This window comes from Leopardus geoffroyi, chromosome A1 (assembly GCF_018350155.1).
Source record: "Leopardus geoffroyi isolate Oge1 chromosome A1, O.geoffroyi_Oge1_pat1.0, whole genome shotgun sequence".
NCBI classification, from domain to species: Eukaryota; Metazoa; Chordata; class Mammalia; order Carnivora; family Felidae; genus Leopardus; species Leopardus geoffroyi.
The window spans coordinates 118781092-118804489 of NC_059326.1; the positions used below are offsets into that span (position 1 = coordinate 118781092).

A 23398-nucleotide genomic window follows, 5' to 3' on the forward strand; every position below is an offset into this window, starting at 1 on the left:
ATAAACCAAAATGCATATGGATGCGTATGGACATGTAGCAAGATTCTAAAATATTGTGACAGCAGTGCCATAGGGTGAGACTTGATGGCTTTTGTTTCATTTTGGTTTTTGCCTCTTGTTTCTTTGTTGTCCACATTGAGCATGATTGCTTTCATAGCCAGAAACAGAAACAATGGATTTTCTTTCTGTAGTTTAAATTTTTTTTTATTTTTTTAAATGTTTTTATTTATTTTTGAGACAGAGAGAGACAGAGCATGAGCAGGGGAGGGGCAGAGAGAGAGGGAGACACAGAATCCGAAGCAGGCCCCAGGCGCCAAGCTGTCAGCACAGAGCCCCACGCGGGGTTCAAACTCACAGACTGCGAGATCATGACCTGAGCTGAAGTCGGATGCTCAACCGACTGAGCCACCCAGGTGCCCCTCTTTCTGTAGTTTAAAAATAAGTATTTATGCATTACAAAGACGCCCTCCCCCTTTACCCTTTTAAAGCAAAAATGGGCTGAGGAGGAGGAGAGGAAGTAAGCTGGCTTTGAAAATTTGAATTAGGCAGAGCCTTGGAGTCCTTCCTGGTCAGTTTTGCTTTGGCAAGGCAGATATGGTTGCGCAGTCCCTAAGGTTATTTCTTCCTTACCCTAAATACAGGAGGTCATCAAGTTCATGAAGTATCAATACTTGCTATTATGTGGGGAACCCTTTCTAGGGGCAGGTGTCGTGTCCTGCTCTTTATCTAGGTTCACTCATGCAGTCCTCACAAAAGGCCCTTGAGGGTAACCTTCTCCCTGGTTTTCAAATGAGGAGAGGGAGGTGGGGTGGTAAACATTCCCACCCTCGTTCCGCCTGCCTCCATAGGCCTTGCTGTTCCCACTCAACCCAGTATTTCCTGCAGGAACTTTCTCAAAGAGTCTTCTTTAGGTTTGTCTTCCAAAAGGAGCCACCCTGTTTACAGAACCAGCTTTTAACCTATTGACAGAGGTGTGCACAGGGAGAAGGGAAATTAGATATTGAGAGGCTCATGATTTAAAAGGAGAAGGGGGGGGGCGCCTGGGTGGCTCACTTGGTTTATGGATGGTATAAGTACCGAGTCCTTAAGTCCACTTTAAATGTCCGACTTTGGCTCAGGTCATGATCTTGGAGTTTGTGAGTTCGAGCCCGGCATTGGGCTCTCTGCTGTCAGCACAGAGCCTGCTTCAGATCCTCTGTCCTACTCTCTCTCTCTGCCCCTCCTCTGCTTGTTCTCTCTCTCTTTCTCTGTCTCTCAAAAGTGAATAAACTTAAAAAAGGAGGGGGGAGGCGGCTGCTGCAGTGGCCCACCCACCACCCCCAAGAAATTCATCCATTCATTAAGTGCTAACATCCAAGGATCCAGCTCAGCCTACCTTGACCAGCTTAGTGATGGCAACTCTTTGCTGTCGACATTGCAGAGTATTCTAAGAATAAGCAGCACCATCCCCGGTGGCATTTGTATAAAACCCGTGCACTGTCATCCTTAGAGAAAGACTCAGCCCAAAGAGGAAGTATGATCCTGTACCTCTGTCCTCCACCCGGCCTTTGCACGTGGGCTTCCCAGGAAGCTGTCCAGAGGAGTGCCTGGGGATTGAGATTCTCTCCCCTGACACCTCCAAAATGAGTGTGGGCTTGGTGCGTAGTGCCTCTTTTCCCATATGCCCCCATTTTCTGCAACATTAAGGCTTTCAGGGACACCACCAGCATTTCTTTGAGAGAGCTAGTAGAAAACAGATGTCTCCTGTTAGTCTTCCCTGAAAAAAAGAGGCTGGGGTTTAATTAAGGTCCATAAGTGAACCAGAGCTCAGTATTGACACCTCCATTTGAACATGAAATTCTGGGCTTTGGGCATGGGTTATTTGACACCTGCAGACCTATCTGTCACTGGTAACACAACCGGGGCACCTGTGAACGTGCCTCTGTATGTTTTCTACTGGGGGCTTTGCTGTGCAGACACAAGTAACAGGGCTATGCTAAGATGGGGAATTAACCTAGGACAAACCCCCTAGAACCTGAGGCATATTACTTTTGCTCTTTCCTTTTAGTTGATGCTAGTTTTCTCTTCATTTTCGCTTCTCTTGGGATCAGTTGATTAGGGTTTATGGATGGTATAAGTACTGAGTCCTTAAGTCTACTTTTCATTTTGAAATAGATGAACCATTTTCTCAAGACAAGTCAGGCATGCCCTGATCATAAAACAGCTACCATTTAGTGAAGACTTCATGCCCACCACGCTTTAATATGCTAAGTATTCGTTATGTACAATCTCCATAATATCCCCCTTTTAAACAGGGAAGGAAAAGGAGGGACACAGAAGTTGCCCAAGGTCACAGCCAAGAAGTGGCAGAGCCAGTATTGGAGGGGGTTTCTGACCCTAAACTCATGTACCTGTTAATTCACTGTTCATAATACTGCTTTCATTTAGAAGTCTGTTCAGCAAATAAGACAGGTATTCTCTGAAAACAGACAACCCGTGAAATTACTGAGAAACTAGCAAACCATTTTTCTTTATTTTCCATTGAATGTGTATTTATGATTTCTTGGAACTGAGATTTCACCTCTTCCAACAGGCTCTAGGGGCACCACACGCAAACCCCCTGTAAGTTGGCCCACTTGGTTTGTGTCAGACATTTCCCAGTGACCCCTTCTGTCCCCCAGGCTTGTGAAGTAAATGTTTCGGGGAGCACTGTTAGAAGCCTCCACAGTGGGAAGGGCCGGAGGGGTGCAGCGGGCACAGGCATTCAGAAGAGCCCAAGTTCTCGAGTCAGGGTGCCTCGGTTCAGCCTCAGCATTACCGCTTTCAGACTCGGAAAATTGTTCAGTCTCTCTACTTTTCAGCTACCTCTTTGCAACATCAGGCAGCCCTCACAGGGTTGTCAGGAGGAGGCAGTGACAAAAAGTGCTCAGCCCAGAGCCTAGCATGAGGAAGTACACTCTCTACCGGTGGGAGCTGTTAGTTTAGATGCTAGGATTTGTCCTATGGCTACACCTTGTCTCGGCATAGAGTGTGGGGGCTCTTTTTGTCCTTGATGATGATTCTCCTTTCCCACATGCAAGATGACTGGACCCCCTTAGTTTTAAACCCCAGAATGGAAAATGAGAACACCACAACCCCGTGGAAACTTTTCCAAACTACTCGAGATTAGCGATCGCTCTCTTCTCAGAACCCCTTCAGTTCTTGGGAGCAAATCACAGATGAAACTGGGAGTTTGTTAATTCGGTAGATTAGTTTACACGTTTGTGGGGCCAAATGTAATGAAATCCATGAGAATAAGTCAAATCTTCTGGATGAATAAAATAATCACAAAGGCGTTTTGGTACTAAGCCCCTTGGGTGTCCACATTTCCCAGTAATTTGCACAGCGGACACAGAGCAATGTAGAAACCAGGAATCCGTGGTTCCCATCTCTGCTTGCTTATCAGAAACACAGGGCTGGGGTTGGGGGAAATGGGGACAGCATCTTAAAAACAGATTTTTAGGGGCACCTGGTTGGCTCAGTTGGTTAAGCATCTGACTCTTGATTTTGGCTCCGCTCATGATCTCACAGCTTGTAGGATCAAGCCCCACATGGGGCTTTGCACTGACAGCACAGAGCCTACCTGGGCTTCACCATCTCCTCTCTCTCTGCCCCTCCCCTGCTCGCACACACACATGCACTCTCTCACTGTCTCTCAAAATAAATAAACTTCAAAAAAATACAGAGATTTTTATTTCCCAGTTCAGGCGTTTACTTGATGGCGTGAGGGCTTTTCACTTTGGAAAATACTTGTTATTTCTTTTCGTTTTATTACACGCAAAATTATGATTTGAAGTGTCTTCGTTCAGTGTTCTTGAGGAGAGTCTCCTTTCCATAGTTTTCTGGGAGAATGACAGAAAGTTTAAGTGTACTCAGTGTGTCATTTCCGCAAGAACTGATGCAGATTTGGTGTGCGCATTGTGGAAGGCTTGCCTTCTTGTTTCAGGCGGGTATGTTTGAAACATAGATTGGTGACTTCCAAAGGGAACTGGATGGGCTTGTAATACTAATACCACAAATAACTTTGTAAGTGGATTTATATAACTATATGCACAAAAAGTGGTTACATCTTCAGAAGTCTTCTACCTTAGATAGTGAACGTCAGGAGGACCTGAACGAAGAAGATGTGATAACCCGGAGTGTCTCATCTCGTGCTTGGTCCTGTAGCACCATCAAGACATGGCATCTCTCCCAAAGGAAAGGAAGTCTCTAGGCTGTTGGTTTGTTTGGAGCTTATATAATTCCTTTCTTCCAAAAAGGAACAAGCCGCATACTTTTTTTAGGGCACATAGAGACTTCGTTGAAAAGGGGAACATTTGTTTCCCCAAACAGAATGACTTTTTAGCTGTACCAGGAAACCATTTCTTGCAGGAAAAGTATGTTTTGCTGTTACCAGCCACTACTGGGAACTGCTACAGCCCCAGCCAACATTGATTACCGATCTTCCCTCGATAGTTCTGTCTTTTAAAATAGGACCCTTTCCATTAAGTTCACATAGAATTCTGGGAAAAAGCCTTCCTATCAGGCAGAGAGATTGTGAGGGCGTTTAGGAAGAAATGGGGCTTGGGTTTTGTTCGAATCCCAGACGGTTAAAATAAAAAGAAGTACTAGTGTTGAAGAGAACGAGCCCTCAGCTCTCTGTTGGCAGAGGCCTCCCCTCGGATGTTGAGAGAAGTGGCCTGTCCACACAGAATCCCAATCCGCACCCCCACACACACCACCATTTCCCTGGGAGCTCGCCTGTATACTGCGTTCACTTTTATTAGCTTCATAGCTCTTCATACCAGCTGAAATGTCTTATTTGCTTGTTTGCTTATTGACTGTCTCTTACACACACAGGAACACTGTTTCCTAGAAACTATTTTGCTCGCTAAAACCATCAACACACAATCAGAAAAAATATTTGGGGCGTGCATACCTCCAATATGTATTCATTATTTTTATCTACTTATTGATAAATTACATACTGACCTTCCTGTTATATTACGTACATCAGAAAATATATATAAAATGCAAATCTTGCAAGGAACAGATAAGAAAAAAAATGCATCTAGAAGCTTTGGTACCTTTTCCCCACACATCTTGTGCTGTCCCACCCTGCCTGGCAGTGCACAGTATTTCACTGTAAGCTGCTTGAGAGTAGCAGACTCATTCCATGTGCTTCCCACTGCCTTCCCAGGGCTTGCAACAGCATCAGCCATGTAGTACATGCACAGTAGATATTTGCTCAGTAAATATTTACTTCTGAGTAATAAGCAAAGCCAAGGCACAGCTCACTCTGCTAGGCTCCATATAGATGAGGTTGTATTGCATCTTTGCAGGATGAGAGAAGCAAAGCCCTGGTTTTTAGGGTCAGAATGCCTTCCTAATACAATATGTGCTGAATAAGGGATTTACTGTAATGATTCAAATCCTTCACCAAAGAGGTAATTACAACTTCCTTGATAAGAGCAGAGCTCAAGCAGGCAGACAGGTGGTTTCTGGTTTCTCTTCTAACAGATGGCACAAGTGGACCAGCTTCTGAGGCTTTTTGAGGAAACTTGCTCATAAACAGCCTTAAATATATATTATTTTTCATGTCTTCCAACACATGCTTTCTAAATAGAGCAAAAAGGCTTCGTAGATTGAGGACAGGAGCACATATTATGAGCAAGGCTGCAAGAAGCAGGACACTTCCAGTTTACGTGAGCAGCAGGTGCAGTGTGTCTGGCACGCAGCAGGGAGGTTCTGTGCCCCATGGAGGCTGGATGCACTGAGAGCCTTCGCCATAGCGAGCCTTTCCTTCTAGGTGCCCTCAAAGCATTTTTACCTGGCACAATAAGCTATACATTCAGTTCTCCTATGATTTGGAAACTCATATATTTTTTAAAAGTTTTTTTGAATGTTTATTTTTTTTTATTATTTTTTTTAATGTTTATTTTTTTTTTTAAATTTTTTTTTTCAACGTTTATTTCTGGGACAGAGAGAGACAGAGCATGAACAGGGGAGGGGCAGAGAGAGAGGGAGACACAGAATCGGAAACAGGCTCCAGCCTCCGAGCCATCAGCCCAGAGCCCGACGCGGGGCTCGAACTCCCGGACCGCGAGATCGTGACCTGGCTGAAGTCGGACGCTTAACCGTCTGCGCCACCCAGGCGCCCCTAACGTTTATTTATTTTTGAGACAGAGAGAGACAGAGCATGAATGGGGGAGGGGCAGAGAGAGAGGGAGACACAGAACCGGAAGTAGGCTCCAGGCTCTGAGCCATCAGCCCCAGAGCCCGATGCGGGGCTCGAACTCATGGACCGCGAGATCATGACCTGAGCTGAAGTCGGACGCTTAACCGACTGAGCCACCCAGGTGCCCCGTGAATGTTTATTTTTGAGAGAGAAAGAGAGAGCACGAGCAGGGAAGGGGCAGAGAGAGAGGGAGACACAGAATCCGAAGCAGGCTCCAGGCTCTAAACTGTCAGCACAGAGCCCAATGCGGGGCTCAAAGTCACGAACCATGAGATCATGGCCTGAGCTGAAGTTGGACTTTTAACTGACTGAGCCACCCAGGTGCCCCTGGAAACTCATATTTTTAAAGGAAAAAATCTCACGTGGTTTGATTTTAAGATTTTTTGTTTTGTTTTTGTAAAGAGGGCATATGGTGTAGCCTAAAAGGTCCAGTTTTAAATCCCAGCTTCTCATATACTAACCTGTTGGCTTTAAGCAGCAAAAATACTTAAACTTTATGATCTTCTGTTTTCTCACCTGAAAAATAGGAATAATAATAGAATCCCTAAGTATTCAGTGCCAATTAGAACTCATCATTTTTCCCCACCTTCATTTTCACCTTCCCTTTGAAAGCTGTTGATCCACTATAAACCGGTGAAGAAAGAGAAATAAATCAGACACAAAAGGTAACACATTGTGTGATGCCACTTTTGTGACATGTCCAGAAAAGGCAAATCTCTAGAGATAGAAAATAGATCAGTGGTTGCCTATGGCTGGTAATGTGAGCACAGCTTCAGTGCAAGTGGCGGGAGGGACCTTTCGGGGCTGACAGAAACATTTTAAAACTAGATTATGGGTGATAACTACTCAACTCTATCAATGTTGTATGCTTAAAATGGGTGAACATTATTGTATGTAAAGTATACTTCAATAAAGTTATTTTTTTATATCCTCTTCTCCTAAGAATACTAAACACAATGAGTAAATGTTGACATGTTGGTGGTGATGATAGTTTTGACAAGTGATGTCAAAAGTAAGAGGCAAAAATATTAAGTAACCATCAAAACCTTGCCTGGAATGGACATACAAGTTTTTTGTTAATTAATTTCACTCTTCAGAATAACTAAATAAATAGGTCTTGGGAAAATATATGCTACAGTTTTACAAGAGGAAATGCAAATATAGCCAAGAACAAAAATTTCCAAACTTTGAGACTTGTGGCACTGAAAATACCTGAAAGTTTTAAATGGTGCCTGGTTGAACTTTTTTCTTCATTTTAGCAGTGTTGAGTTTTTATCATCTCTTTCTTTTTTTCTTAAAGAGTATTTACTTATTTTCAGAGAGAGAGAGAAAGCAAGGAAGGGGCAGAGGGGATAGGGGGAGAGAATCACAAGCAGGCTCTGTGCTATCGGCACCGAACCATATGTGGGGCTCAAACCCACAAACCATGAGACTATGACCTGAGCTGAAACTAAGAGTCAGACACTTAACCAACTAAGCCTCCCAGGCACCCCTGAGGTTTTATCAGGTTTGATACAGAAACGCAGGAGTCCATCAACATAGATCAGTGTGCCTGTGTCCCTTCCCACCAGAAACAGAATGTGTGAAACGCCCCTTCTGTCGTACTTGTCAGGCGCAGCCATCCTAGGCAAGCAAACAAGGGGCTGTGTGCAGAGCTGTGCTGACAACACGAGATTGAGAACCACTTACATGATATCAGATAATTCTGACTTAGAAATACCTGGCTTCCCTGACTACCAGGGTCTTATGTTTGACTTCTGGTAGATCCATATTTCCTTTCTTTTCACTAAGTACTTCGATTCTATGGAGTATTTATTTGTTTAACGCAGCCTTTATATATTGTCAATTCCAAAGAAACTTAGAGAGCATTCATAGTGTGCCATAACTACCGTGCAAGGTAGGGTCAAGACCAGAAGGGAAATATTACTTCTTGAGGATTCAGAGGAGAAATACAGAACTTAGTATGATGCCAGAGAAGCCTCATGTAGGAATTCATATGGAAAATGGGCTTTGAATGGTGGGTGGGCATTGATTAGGGGCAAGGGAAGAGACATTCCAGGAGGGAAAAACAGCATCAGCAAAGATCATGGTGATAGAAAGCTGAAAGCACAAGTTTATGGCACACATAAACCAGTTTGGCTACAACACCAGTTGGAAAACTAAGACCCATGGGTGGGCCTCATCCATTCAGCTGCCTGTTGATTTTGTTTTTGTTTTGTTTTTGTTTTTTGGTTCATGAGATAAGAATGGTTTTTACATTTAAAAAAAATTTTTTTATGTTTATTTTTGACAGAGAGGGAGAGAGAGAGAGAGACAGAGCATGAGCAGGGGAGGGGTAGAGAGAGAGAGGGAGACAGAATCTGAAGCAGGCTCCAGGCTCTGAGCTGTCAGCACAGAGCTCAACGTGAGGCTCGAACTCACAGACTGCGAGATCATGACCTGAGCCGAAGTCGGACGCTCAACCGACTGAGCCACCCAGGCGCTCCAAGAATGGTTTTTACGTTTTTAAGCTGTTATATTTTACATGGTTACATAAGTAACTACCTAATCCCCTCAATTTTGCCTCTTGGTCCAGAGTCTACAATATTTACTATGTGACCCTTTAAGAAAAATCTTACTCATCTGGAAAGCTCTGGGAGCATGAGGGCAAGTAAGGTAGATTAGGAAGAGCATCAGGGCTTTATTGTGAAAGACCTTCAAATGACAGAAACCCAACTAGCTTAATGAAAAAGTGGAAGTTAAAAACTTACAATTTTAGGAAATCTCAGGGTGGATCTAACCTCGAGCACAATTGGACCCAGGAACCCAAATTATTATTTTGCTTGGCTCTTCTTCCTTCCTTTTTTTTCTTAAACTTCATTTGCCGACAGATGTTTGCCATGTAATGGGAAAAAAGATCTCTGGTCACACTAAGCCAATACATTCAGCTTTTGCTTCCAGAAAAAAAACAGCATTTGTATGTCAGACCCCAAGGAAAAACTGTGATCAGTTATACGGCCACCCTTGACCCAGCCGCTGTGGCCATATGAAGGGCGGCACTGTTTCCAGCCAGCCCCAGTCACATGCCTGCCCCTGTGATGAAATCAGTGGGACACTGGCTCCACCTGGATCACTTGGGGTGGCACAGGCGAAGGGGAGTGGGAAAACTAGTGGCCAGGAGTAGACTGTAACTACATCTTTCACTCTACCAGAGTGAATAATTTACTCTATTGCAGTAGGTAGTTGGAAGTTTTTGAGGAGGAAATTGCTCTTCATTCCAAATTCAACACATATTTATTGACCCGTGTGCTCAGGACGTTTGTGTACTTACAACCTGCCGTGGGACCGACCGGAATGGTAAAAGGTAAAGAAACCAGGCTAGAGATTCTTATCATAGTCTAGGTGAGATGGCTTTGGTCTCCATCCTCAGAGGAAAGGGAAAATATTGAAGTGTTTTGAGCAGATAAATAACAGGATCAGATGTGCATTTTGAAATGATCACCAAGAATGGTCCTTTTAAGTTAAATACCTATGTTGAAAATCTTGTTTACATTGTAAATTTGCCAAAGATTGTCCAAAGTAATTTGGATCTGCCTCATATTTTTTAATAAATACGTACATACATACACACACATATATATACATGTACATTTTAATTTTGTGAGATCAGAATTAATGGTGTTTTGCTGTGTCTCTTTTCATTGACATCTCAGTGGGTGTTTCGTTTTGGAATGTAAGAACTAGAGCAGAATATAAAAATCATTTTCCTTCAGTTTGTTTTTATTCACAGATGTTAAAACCCTTTTTTTCCACTGGAAAGGGTGACTTTGCTGGAAAATCATTTAAAGTTTTTTCCAGTCGAGTCAATAAGCTCCTCAGCACCAGATGAACAAGGGGCAGAAACCACTGTGCAGCCTTAGTGAGATTGTATTCCTTCACTGTTCAGCGTGAGCCAGGCTTTGTAGAAACGGAACATGGTCCAGGCAAGAATGCAGGTTTCATGCATGGTCGCACTGAAGGTGCAAGGCTGTGCATGGAAGATACAAATGGAGTAGAGAAGATGTTTGAGTGGATTGAAATCAAATCAGAAACAGTTTTGCAAGTGTTTAGAGTATTGAATCAACACTAGAATTAGAGGGAAGTCAGCTATTTGCTTGGGAGGAGACAAGGAGAGTCAGACGGTTGGCCTTTCCACCAAAGGTGGTGTCTGCTTCTCTCTCTGCCTCGTATTCCTCTTGTGTATCTGGACCAAGGTTTGGAGGCTTGCAGGAGTTTAACTTAATCGTCCTGAATATTATCCTTAGCCGAAGTGTTTTTTCTACTGCTGAGAGTTAGGAACATGGTAAGATAAGTTGGCTTTCTTATTCAAGGAATCTCCTTTCCCCAGGGTTACTTTTAAGCTGAAGTATCCTGGGCCACCACTGCTAATTTTGGACCCTCCCTTGTTTTCAGCGGTGGACATTTAGATTCTTAGTAAATCCTTTTCTCTTCTCTTCCTCCCCCTAGTCCAAACAGGAAATATTCCTTAAAAGTAGACCATATAGAAAAGCATGCGATATGGCCAGTGACTTTCAGCCAGTGTTGTTAACATGTTTTCCAGCTTACTCAGAATGTGACACTGGACAATGTCCTATTCCACTTCCCCATGCCCGGGTGAAAGGAAGACACCACTGATTTACTGTAATAACTTTACCAAAATAAAAATGTCCCTGGAGGAGTCAACGTCATTTCTCAATGAGGAGAGCAGGATGGAAAAATTAGTTCTTGCCTATGGAGGGTGCTTAGTAAATATGCACTGAGTGTATTTGACTGAAAAAGAAGAGAAACAGCCCAATAGTTGGGAGCTGCCAACTGCATTATGCAACCTAAACCACAGATTGGTGCAAGAAGGATGGAACTGTCATTTTACCTCTATGAAACATCCCTCCTCCAGAGATTAAATGTAGCCATTTGTATGATTAGGGAGATTATTTTTACTAGCGACCTTAGGTTTTTGGTTATAAACGTTACCTATTATAGAAAACGGAGGTATTTTGAAAGCCCCCAAAATAAAAATTACCTTTATCCTCATCACCTAGAGAATGTTGATATACTTACTGTCTGTGAGTATGTTTTAAGACTGGTTTGCACGCGTTTTTTATTATAAAAAAGTGCATGAAATGTGATTGTACAGCTTAACAAATTATCATTTAGCAAACACACACATAACCACCACCGAGGTTAAGAAGTACAATTCTATGGGTGCCTGGGTGGCTCAGTCGGGTAAGCATCCAACTTTGGCTCAGGTCATGATCTTGTGTCATGAGATTGAACCCCACGTGGGCTCTGTGCTGACAGCTCAGTCTGGAGCCTGCTTCAGATTCTGTGTCTCCCTCTCTTTCTGCCCCTCTCCCACTCGTGCTCTGTCTCTCAAAAATGAATAAACGTTAAAAAAATAAAAAAAAAAAAGTACAATCCTGCCAAGACCCCAGAGTTGTCTGCATCTCTTGCTTTCTCCTTCCCTCTCCCCACAGCAAAAGGAACCACTAATTGGATGTTTACAGTAATCATCTCCATGTTTTTACTTATATTTTTATCTCTTAAATGCAGAGTCTTGCTATGTCCAGTAGCTATGTTCAAATAAAGTCAGTACAAACACTGAGTTAGCAAATACTGAACCACTGGGGATACTGCTAGTTGGGGAAGTACAGGGTTAGGTTCCTCTGAGTCTGTAGTTACCATATTTTTGTAAACTAATTAGTACACCTTATTACTATTATTGTTGATTGATTACCATTGAATTCATGACCAACAGCACTGTAAATCATGCCTAAACAAAGTTTATTAAATACATGTTTTCTCCATAAGGCACATCTTCTTGTCCTTAGAAACTCTGGAGGACTGAAACAAGAAGGCCAGACCATCCCTTTCTTCCACCTCAGTTGGCGTTGTGCAAATTAGATGCTTCAGTGTGACCCAAGTCTTTGGTTGCTTTGCATGTGTCCACAAGTGACCATGAAAAAACCATGAATATTGATTCTGAGGTTACAAATACATTTTAGCAAGTAAGTGAATTCACAAACACAGAATCTACAAGTAATGATCAACTGTATGCATCCATAAAATATAATATTTTGTTTTATTAAGCTGGCTTCCTTTGTTCAGTGGTTTTAAGAGTCCCTACTTTATTAAAATTAGTCATTATTTATTTTCATTATAGTAGAGTTTACCATTGTATTAACATACTAAAATTATTTCTCCATTCTTCTTTTACTGAACTTCTGGGTTTCCTGTTTTTGCTTTTATAAATAATTTGCTGTATACATTTGTATGTATCTCTTCTGAGACACATGTATGCACCATGCTTGAGAGTGTATGTCTGGGAATGGAACTGCTGAATCATAGAGAATGATATCTTCACCTTTGCCAGATGAAGTCAAACTGTCCAAAATTGGCGTAGCAATTGACATCCCTCCTCCAGCAAAGTAGTAGAGTTCAGACATTGCACATCTTGCAAACACTTGGCATTTTCAGCATTTTGATGTTAGCTGTTCAGTCATTCTGGTATTTGCGCAGAACTACTTCATTATGGTTTTAATCTACATTTCCTGTACTACAGCAAGGTTAAGCACTTACTTGTTCTTTTGCATTTTCTCTTCTTAAGTCCCTGTTCAAGTTGCTTGCCCATCTCCTACTTGGTTGTCTGTCTTTTTCCTTCTGATCATTAGGAGTTCTTTGTATAGTCTGGTTATGAGTGCTCTATTTATATATTGTAGGCTGTCTTTTTACTCTCTTTTAATGTTGTCTTTTGATAAGTAAAATTTATTAATTTTAATGTAATCAGATATATATGTGTTTTCCTTAAGATTAGTGCTTTTTATGCCCTGTTGGATAACGTGCCAACCTCACGTTCCCAGTTATTCCTTTATTGTTTGCCTTGAGCATTCAGATCTATAATCTGCCTAGAAATCATTTATTTGTTAGGTATGATATGAAGGAGAAGTTAAGTGTTACTTTTTCCATATAGATACCCATTTAAACCAACATCATTTAATGATGAGTGCTTTCCACTAATACAAAATAATACAGACTCATGGTAAAAAAATTAAAACACTATAAATAAAATAAAAAAGTGAATGTCAAATCCATGCCTGTGTACCTAGTTTCCCATTCTCAATCCCCTGAGGTAAAGTTTCTTGCTTGCAGATTTCTTTTAAGAAGAGTGTTTGAACCTCCCTATCATTAGAATGGTGGCCGTAAGTTATGCCTCAGGACAGTAGAAGATTGAACCTGGCAGAACTGTTGGTTTCCTTCCCTTTTTAAAAGAATACATTTGCTTTGGGAATGTCTTCATTATATAGAGAATGGCAATTGTATGCACTCAATTTAAGATAGTCAGGAGGTTTGGATATTTCTTGACAACTATTTAAATCTTTTGAAACAGCACATGTTACCATATACTGTACGTTCTTGGTAGTGCCCCCAAATGCTTCAACCTTCCTTTACAAATAACTTCATAAATTGTGACCTTTTTTCTAGTTGAAAGAGAGTAAATTATAAGAACCAATTTTTATGCACCTGAAATGTGGTATCGAAAAAGCCTGTAGGGCTGCACTCAGGTTTAACAGAAAAGAATGCTATGCTCATCCAGTGTTGTGTACCATAGAGCACCGTGAAGACATTTGGTGCTTTTAACTGTCCTTGCTCATCCTGTCCCTTGAGATTTTTTTCTGTCCATTGAGCAATTGAACTGGGACCTTTGTCCAGACATCTTTACTTCCAATCCAGAGTTTTCCCATCTACCTCATATTTCTGTATTATTCTACATGAAACATTTCAAATTATTGACTTGGAGAACCTTCAGGATGACAGATGCCCTATCCTAAGATTATGAATTTTGTTTAAATCATGGAATTATTTGCCATTCCACCACACTCCGAGTTTAAAATCTGCTTGAAATGTATACTTCAGAAATGTTTTTGAAAGCCAATAAACAGAACCACTACACTGTAGATAAGTTGAATTATTTTAAAAGCAAATTATTTAAGAACTATTTTAAAAGTAATTGCCTATAATTTCTAAGGCCTTAAGGGAATGGCACCATTTTGTCTCATTTAAAATAAGAATCAGGGCTCTGTCATTGCCAGAACAAAGATGTACATTAAAATGTATTAGCTGAGGGCAAGAATCTGTAAACACTAGGCATGCTGGTAAAAGTCAAAAGAATACAGAATGGTGCGACTCCGGGGCATGTGGCATTTTCCTCTTGTTAGGTTGTGAAGCACATACTGAAAAAATTCAGGAGGTTGGGACGTATGTAGGATTTCTGTGTTGTAAAAGCTTCAGCAGATGCAAAAGAATATGTAGTCAATTTTTTACAAATGAAAATCATTTTTGTGTCACTTGCTGTAATTCACTATCCAGTTTCTCAGTATTCCTTTTGGTCCTCTCTTCTTGACTAACATTTGATTTCCCTTCTTTTTTTTTTTTTTTTTTTTTTAATGGTGCCTTAAATCAAGACATAAGGGAATATTTTCCAAGGAAGAAGAACTCACTGATTTGGGATTAGATTAAATAGGATTTTACAGGTTTCCATGGAATTTTCTCTTCTCATTATAGGAGGAAGAGGGGGAGAGGGGAAGACAAGGAGTCCCCCTTGGATTTAATAGAACCTTCCTATTCTAGACCTAACTGGGAAGGGAGGGGTGATGGCATATGAAAGTCAGCCCTGGGCCAGTGATCTCATGGACCTCACCCAGGCCCAAGATCCTTGACTGGGAACCAGGGCTGTAGATCACAATCCAGTGCCTGGCAGAGAGGAGCAAATGCCATTGTTTTGACTTCTTCATAGTACACCTGGCAGAAGACTGGATACTCTTGTGTACGTCTAGTCCTGTCTTAGAGAGTTCTGGGACAGGCTGACCGTCCACCACTCCCAGTATTTCTATGATGAGCCACACCATGTGACCAGGGCTCTAACTCCTCAGGTTTCACTTCTCTATCTGTCTGTGTCCTTCCCTACACTGCCTTCTTGGCAGAATGCCCTTTGGAAAGTTAAACATTGCTTCCAGATGGAACAAGAGGAGGGAATTGTATTCATTTTTAAGGTCCCTGGAAATACTAGGAAAGAAGAGAGCCCAAGGTAACCTTTTCCAAATGGGGGGGAAAAAAGGCTAATTTTTTTTAATGATGATGCTCCATGTTGGTGGGGCAATGGTGAGAGGGAAGGGGCATCCCCCCCATGCACTATTGGTGGGAATGTAATTCAGCAGAACTCTTCTCCAAAGCTATTTGCTAGTTTGTATCAGGACCCTTAAAAAAAAGACTTCTAGACTTTGACCCACTAATTTAACTTCCAAGAATTTATGCTAAGGAAACAAATACAGTCAATGATCCTCAACAAGGATGTAAGTTGCACTACTATTTATAATAGCTACAGGGGGATAATGATCTGAATATACACAATAAGGAAAGGTTGCATAAATCAGGGTATACCATACAAGAGAATAGTCTGTAGCCATTTTAAGAATATGATAGCAAAGGCTATTTAATGACATTCGAAAATGTTTTATTAAGTGAAAAAACAACAACAGGCTACTATGTGTGTAGTAGTATTCCCCCCCCAACCCCCGCCAAAATAAGGAGATATGCCAAGATAGTAACAGTGACTGTTAGTGGTACAAATTACAATTTTACTGCTTTTTCTTGCTCTTTGGTGTTGGCCAATTTTCTACAAGGCCATCTGTGATTTTGAGTATCAGAATTTTAAAAAGATCATTTTCTTCTGAATGTTGAGCTTACTGCTCTTCTTGTACTGGTTCGGGTTTTAATAGCCATTGAGTAGAGACCCGACTGGGTCTGCCACATCCATAATGACATTGGGAGCAGCCCTGTCCATAGTCACTAGGCAAGCATGCCCTGGCTGGTACACCAGACGTTCCTTCATTCAAGTGAGTCACCACTGGAGGGTGTCAAGCTGATGATAATGCCACACAGTGGACTTGAACTACCTGCCACAACCCAACATGCTGCCAGGCCTTTGAGCCTTATCTTCCTAATCTGTTCTTTCTTCACTGTCCAGTGAGTGTCAACAGGACTTACTGGGACTCTGTCACTCCTTTTGAGGATACCGTGGACCAGCTAACTAAAGCCGATGCAAGCCTTTCAGTTGAATCCAAACTAGACTAGCAAATGTTCCTTCCAAGCTAAAGTTTCAGCTCTTGTCATTGCTACAGTTGGGCCTTAATGGAGGGAACCCCAGGAGTGAAAAATGTGCAGATACTCCCAGCTTGACTGTGAGGGTAATAGAGAGGACTTAGGGACTCACCTGCTAAGATTGTAGTTGTAAAATTATTTTCTCCTATCCTAATGACAGTAATTTGTTATTTTTGGCCTCAGTGGGAAAAGTGAGAATTTGATAGAAGCTTCAGAGCCAATAGCAAAACTGACCATTTGTTGTTTGTGTGTTTTGTTTAGGTTTTTTAGGGGTGAGATTTTTTGCCTGCTGTTGTCATTTTTCAGTAAATGTAGCCAGACACTTGTGCAGTGAAAGGGGTATGTACGATTATGCAGAAAGTCTTGGCTATTATCATTATCTCTGGGCATCATGTTTCCCATGTATATGTTCTCTGAGATGTCTCGCAACTAAAATATCATGTGCTGTCTGCTTCTCGGAGGAATACTTATATATTATTGATATTCTTTTGCTATAGGCATCCATCATTATATAAATTTTTTTAATGTTTATTTTTGAGAGAGAGAGACACAGACAGAGAGACAGAGTGAGTGGGGGAGGGGCAGAGAGAGAGGAAGACACAGAATCCGAAACAGGTTCCAGGCTCTGAGGGGTCAGCCCGGAGACTGATGCGGGGCTCGAACTCACAAACCGCAAGATCATGACCTGAGTCAAAGTTGGATGCTTAGCTGACTGAGCCACTCAGGCGCCCCGGCATCCATCATTCTATATATATACATAAATAAATGTTCGATAGCATTGTTGAGATCATGAGTTTTATTGACATGATTCTGAAACACAAATAAGCAAACAGCATAATTCCATCAGTAGTTTAAAAAATCAGAGTACTATGGAGTGTGCATTCTATTGTTATGCTAAAATACAGTAGTCATAAATTTTAAATTGTGGTCATTTTATAGCAAATAAATAAATGTTGCTATGAGTAAAACAGAAACAAATAAATGAAATTCTGTTAGCTGTAAAAATGGTAGTCTGTACTATAGTAATTGACAGGGGGATTGAAGAGTAAGTTCTTGTAATGGTTTCAAACACCCTGCATTCCAGCCACACCCCCAGATAATTTCAGCCATGTACTACTGGCCAAGAACCACTTGGATATGCAAGGATGTGAAAAAACATTCAGAACCCACATTGTGTTCATAGAGTATGTCCCTAACGATGCCTTTAGCCAAAGGCATAATTCTTGTACAAATGAGATAGGAAGCTGGAGGTGTTTCCTCCATATAAAAGCCACTGAAAACAAAAAAAGAAAATAAACAAAAAAGTCTTAAGAACTTTTTAATTGTCCTGTGCTGACCACTAACCAGAGAACAGATGAGTGCAGGCCTCTGGGCCTGGGCTGCTTGCTCTCTTGAACCTGCAAATTGTTCCTGGTCAGAGCTCGGGTTCCTGGGTTTGGCTGCAGTTTAGAAGTCATGGCCAGGCCTTGCCTACTAGGTCATTACCGAGGGAGGAGTGTTGTGGGGAGAGGCCTGAGAAGGCAAGGCCTTGCTTACTTACCAGCTGTAACTATAGAAGAAGGTGAGGACTAGACAGTCAAAAGGAGGCCACACTTTTTCCCAGGACTCAAGACAGAGTGAAGTGGGAACAGGTATTAAACTGACAAGATAGTAACTTATCCCTCAGCTGACAAATCTTACTGTGTTATAGTAGAGTTGTTTTTAAGCCTATCCCATATTGTCAAATACATCGTGAACTCTTGAAGTTAAGGACCTTGGCAGGTGCTAAGTTGTATTCCATTTGTTGTATTTGATTGTGCTGTGTGCTCAGTAACTTGTTTTTGCCGGATTAATTGAGAAAAAGAGAAACAAGCCATACTCTTCAAATTTAATCTCTTGCATTATATGAATTCCATCTGCTATGTGAATCTACCAAAGACAAGACTGGAGGCAGAATTGGGGAATTTACAATGTGTTGAGTCTTATTGAATCTGTTGCTCCATTTCCATTTTCCTTTGCAAATGTGGCAGGCATCTAAAGGAAACTCATAAATCAGTGGTTAAGAAGGCTTCTAGTGCTATGGCTGGGTCTATAAAGAAGCTTGGCATAGCATAAAGGAACATAGTAAGTCCTGCTACCCCAGAGGCAGTACACTGTGGTGGCCAGAACCCAGGGCTTAAAGCCAGGGAATTGGGGTCTGAACCTCAGCCCTGTCACTTACAGGCAAGCCTCAAATTGGCCCAAGTTTCCACATCTGTAAAATAGGAATTGTATTGTGCCTCTTGGCTTGTTGAGTAAGTTAAATGAGATTTATTAATGTACTCACTCAGTAATTATTTCTTGAATACTCACAGGCACTATTTTAGGCATTGGAGGTAGAACAGTAAATAAAATGGACAAAAATCCCTGCCCTTGGGGAATTTATATTCTAGAAATATAATGCATATCATGGCATCAAATAAATGTTTCATTCAAGGAGTCTGTGGATTTCTGGTGAGCTCATGTGATGAATTTTTACTGTGTATTTCCATGAGAATGTATGTTGCAACCCTAGGCACTTAGGACCATTATTGGGCCACATGTCTAAATTGAGAATGGCCCATTAAGTAGGACATTTATGCATTCTTGCTAAATCCCACTATGTTTAGAAAGTCTGTTCCAGTGGAATTGGATTGCTGTCATTTTCACCTCTCTGAAGTGCTTGGACTGAACATTCCAGCAGTTGGCTGAGGCTCATTACTGCAGGTGGTGTTGTGGCTGGGTGATCTCCACATTGTTTTGTCAGTCATTGGTCTTTGCGCTCTCTGTGACTTAATGCGATTTTACAGAGTTGCTAAAGCTGTGTGTTTGTTTGTTTGTTTGTTTGTGTAATTTGTGGAAATAAGTCAAAGGGCTAGCTAGCATGACCAGTTAAAATCCACAAGCTGTATTTTAGTAATTTTAATATTTCCTCTCCAAGCTTTTGATCAGCTGCCCATCAAAGAACAAAATGACAGATTGAAGGTTTCAGTTCCTTAGGTTTTCATTGCCTTCCTTCTGGGGCTTTTTCTTAGAGCATCAAAATTCCCAAAATCCATGAAAAGAGAGAGCACGCCTGGAAAGCAAACCCCAGGGGGACTGCAGAGCCGCCTAAAATCACATGTCCTCTCCTGAGAGGTGTGTGTCCAGACCCGTCTTCCATGTGCTATCGTTTTTCTGATGCAGTGGATTTCCAAGTCTCCGGTGGCACACAGCCCATTTAGTTAAAAAATGTAAACAGGAAATTGTTTCCTGGCTGAATGGCCCGTGTGGCCCAGAAAAATGGTCATTTTTGCTGAGACACAACTTTAGAACCACTCACATAGCAGTGGAGGCTGAAGGCCTCTGAGAAGCTTGCCCCGCCCCAGACAGGCCGGTGCTAGGGTCTGAGTGGGAGCTCACGTACATGGGCCCAGGGCGTCTTCCACCAGGGGGCAAGGGCACAGTGGACACCACTGAAGATGCTCCTGTGACCTAGAAAGAATTTCTGCAGGTCAGAGAGACACAGTAATGCTCCAAGGAACGGCAGAAGAGCCGCTGCTTGGAAGATGCAGAGGTCTGGAGACCTGTGACTTGGTGCTGATGACACAGCCTGGGCTTCGGTGCCCCTCTTCTGCTCCAGCTCCCCATCATTTGGCCTCCCATGAACCTCGTGCTCCCATTGTGGTTTCCCTGTGTGCTGACAAGTTTTCTGGTTGTTCTGTCTTGCAGCCCCCCGAATCCAAGCCCAACTTCACCCCTCTCGCCATCTTGGCCCATGTTCTCGGCGCCATCCAGCCCTATGCCCACCTCATCCACGTCCAGCGACTCATCCCCCATCAGGTCTGTTGCAGGGTTTGTTTGGTTTTCTGTTGCTGCCGTTGTTCTCTCATTGGCTTGGTCCTCTCTTCATGCAGTGTTCAGCCTCCTCGTCAACTTTGTTCCCCGCCATCCAAACCTGCACTTGCTTTTTGACAGGCCAGAAGAAGCGGTTCGTGAAGACTCCAGGTAAAATCACGGATGATGACCAATCCATTCCTGTTTATACAAAGCCGGTCAGGGACAGTGGTGGGGGGGGACTAGCCTCTACCCTCCTCTGATTCCAGCCTAAGAGACTGAAGCTGGGAGGGACTATGTGCATGAACCAGCATGGCATTTTCCACGCCTTTCTGAACCCTTCCTCCAGTTTCTGAATTAATCCGTGATGCCTGGAGTTTGGGGAAAGAGTGCCTCCTCAACGGCCTCCTGTTTGGATGGTTCTCAGAATCATGGGCTCTCTGTGCTTTGGTATAAGATAGTATCAGAGGGAACAGTGCTGAGACACTTACTGGCCTTTTCTTCCCTTAAGTTTTTCGGGTAGCATAACACAACTTTTATTTGTGGGGTTGGACCATTGGCCATGAGCAGTGACACCTAGCTGCTGAGACCAGAGAAGTGGAAAGAGACGCAGGTAACACAGAGTAAAGGATGGAGATGGGAAGTGGTTGCTCTTTAAATCGTCGAGGGCTGCCTCTTGCCCTCTGCATGCTCCCAGCCTGCTCGGATCTCCATGCCTCATGGACCCTTAGTGTTCATGGGAAGAGGCAATACCTCTTTCTGAGGGTTGATCTAGTTCCTCTTCCCTGGTTTGAGAATATCCACACTTCATTCTTTATACTTCTCTAGAGAAAAGAAGCTATTTAAATCCAGGAAAAGAATCAGTGAATAAAGATCCTGTAGGATCTCTCTGATATGTAGATCCTAAGCCTATATCTCTCTCAAACTTAGTCTCTGGTTGCAGACAACCAAAATGTAGAGCCTACTTACATAGCGTCATAAGCATTTGGAGCTTTGGCAGTATTTTCTTGTCCATCTTTTTTCTCATATCTGTTTTTTTCCTGGAGGGGTGGGTCCAGCAGAGAGGCTTAAACAATTGACAACACTTAGCCTCACTTTAAAAAAAAAAAGAAAACCCATGCTATTTATATATACAGATGTATATATTTATTTTCCTCCATGTACTTGCCAATCTATTATTTCATGCCATCCCCATCTGAGGATGGGAAGAGAAATGGCCTGAAACCTCTTACAGAGAAAGAAAACTAAGGCACAGGGAGGTGACTACGTAGTCACATGACTGGATGAGCACCCATCCAGAGGACTTCTTGTCCTCAACCCAGCACTCTTTCCTCCAAACATACGGGTGCCCCCAAACCTAAGGTTCCATGCGACTCCCAGCCCCAGAGCCTGGCCTGCTGTTCTTGGTTTTCTATCTAGCTTTGCACTGGAAGGTGGGAAAGATAGCTTTTCCATATACTCTTTTACCCTCACCCTGGGAATAAGGTTAAAATTCAGATCATATTTTCCTGAAACTTAAGTTATTTCCTCATTATTTCTTAGACATATTCTGGGCGCTTGGGGAGACATTAACTTTCTAGGACACGAGATATGGCATGGATCTAACCTTTCTGGTTAGATGCCTGATTGCTCCATGAAGACCTGAACCAGAGCAAACTACAGAGACCTGGGGCAGTCACCTTCCAATATGCCTCCCTACTCATAGGATAGGCCCAGTCACTAGAAGAATATGCTTCCTTCGTTTTGATCAAAGGAGAGTAAAACCTTGAAAACATTGGTCCTTTAAACCGAATGGGCTGGGGGACTCAGGATGATAGAATCATTTGGCTAAAAATGTGGGCATATTCTCTGCTTTGGGAGTGTCCACTTTTTGTGTCTCTGAGTTTCGGGAAACAGCCTGTTGCCTGTCCAACATCTGTTCCTCTGTACTCCTTTCCATCACCCAACATATTTTCCAGGTATTTTTCTTTAACTACTCCTCTCCATCTCCCAAAGTATTTCGAGATTGGCAATAGGATCTGCTACCGTGATGTGTTTGGGGTCATGGTTATTCAGCACTGCCCACTCTGACCACCATTAAAGTAGCACCATCTGGACAATCTTAATCCACAACACTTGAGGAAGCTGCCATTTTGAAAGAGGAAAGGCCGACTAGGGCTTGGAATTGACTGGCACTGAGCTAAGTATGTGTGCCGAGGTGAGCACTGATAGAGACCCTACTGGGAGCTAGCCCATCAGAACTAGCCAAGAGGGTTGAAATCCCCTAGTTGCCATTGCGGTATGCAGCCAAGAAATGGGGGTGGACACCTATCATTCAGGTCCATTGGGGCCTTTCCCCCACACCCACCTCCATAGTGTGAAGCTTCAGATTTCCTTCCCTTGGAAAATAACTACTTAATTAGATGTAATAAGTGGTCCCATGAACTTCTCTTTAATGTCTCCTCTGGAAGTGGCTCCCTCTCCCCTCCACCAGGCATATAATTTGAAGCTCAGGAAGGAAGAGGCCTTGACAGCACAGCAGAGGAAGGGTACTGGAGGCATATTCCCTTCCCACTTCCCTTTCCTGTCACCCCTACAAAATCTCTAGTGCCTAAACCATAACTTCCACTTACACAGTAGCCTCTGGCAGTTGTGCCTAAATGATCAAGCTATTGCATCCTGCCAGTCTAGCTGGTCCCACCTCCCTGTAGTGTCATCTGATGGAGAGTGGCTTGTCATTTTGCAAGGTTTGCAAGGGCATTTGAGGGAAGCTCCTCTGAGTGCTTTCCTGGCCTTGTGCCATGCTCAGAGGCGAAAATTAAAAATGAACTAGCAGAAGGTTCCAAACTTGTTCATGCCCTTGAAGGCCAGCTGAGGTCTGAAGGGCGCTGTTACAGGAGCAGCTGAACACACCTCAGGCTCTCTGTGTCCAATGTTGAGATGCACCGCAGGGAACGGGGAGCTCAAGAGCCAAAGGTGCTTGGTGGGGAGTTTTTATTTTTTTAGTTAGAGCCAAAGCCTACAAACACAACCTCCTGCCAACTGGATCTGTTTTGGTAGGAACTCTACCTAAAGCAAACTGCTGGGGCTTTTGACAGTGAATATGGCATAGGACACTGGACTGGTTGGGCTGACCAACTTTTAAAAAGATAAGAGTTGCCCCCTGATAGAGATGCCAGATTTGGCAAATGTTTTGCA

General features: G+C 42.6%; 1 protein-coding gene across 7 annotated transcripts in view; it reads left to right on the plus strand.

Moving 5' to 3' along the window:
- ARHGAP26 (Rho GTPase activating protein 26) overlaps nt 1–23398 on the plus strand; it is a 423740-nt gene that overhangs the window by 383053 nt on the left and 17289 nt on the right. Inside the window, exons 21-22 of one of the 7 annotated variants that reach the window (XM_045492304.1) lie at nt 20117–20227; nt 20363–20392. The exons of 1 other annotated variant lie outside the window; for it this stretch is intronic. In XM_045492304.1, the coding sequence (XP_045348260.1) occupies nt 20117–20227; nt 20363–20392 (141 nt within the window). Of the gene's footprint in view, nt 1–20116; nt 20396–23398 lie in introns of those variants that run through there. 5 more of the 7 variants (XM_045492339.1, XM_045492297.1, XM_045492321.1 and 2 more) reach the window with 5 other exon arrangements.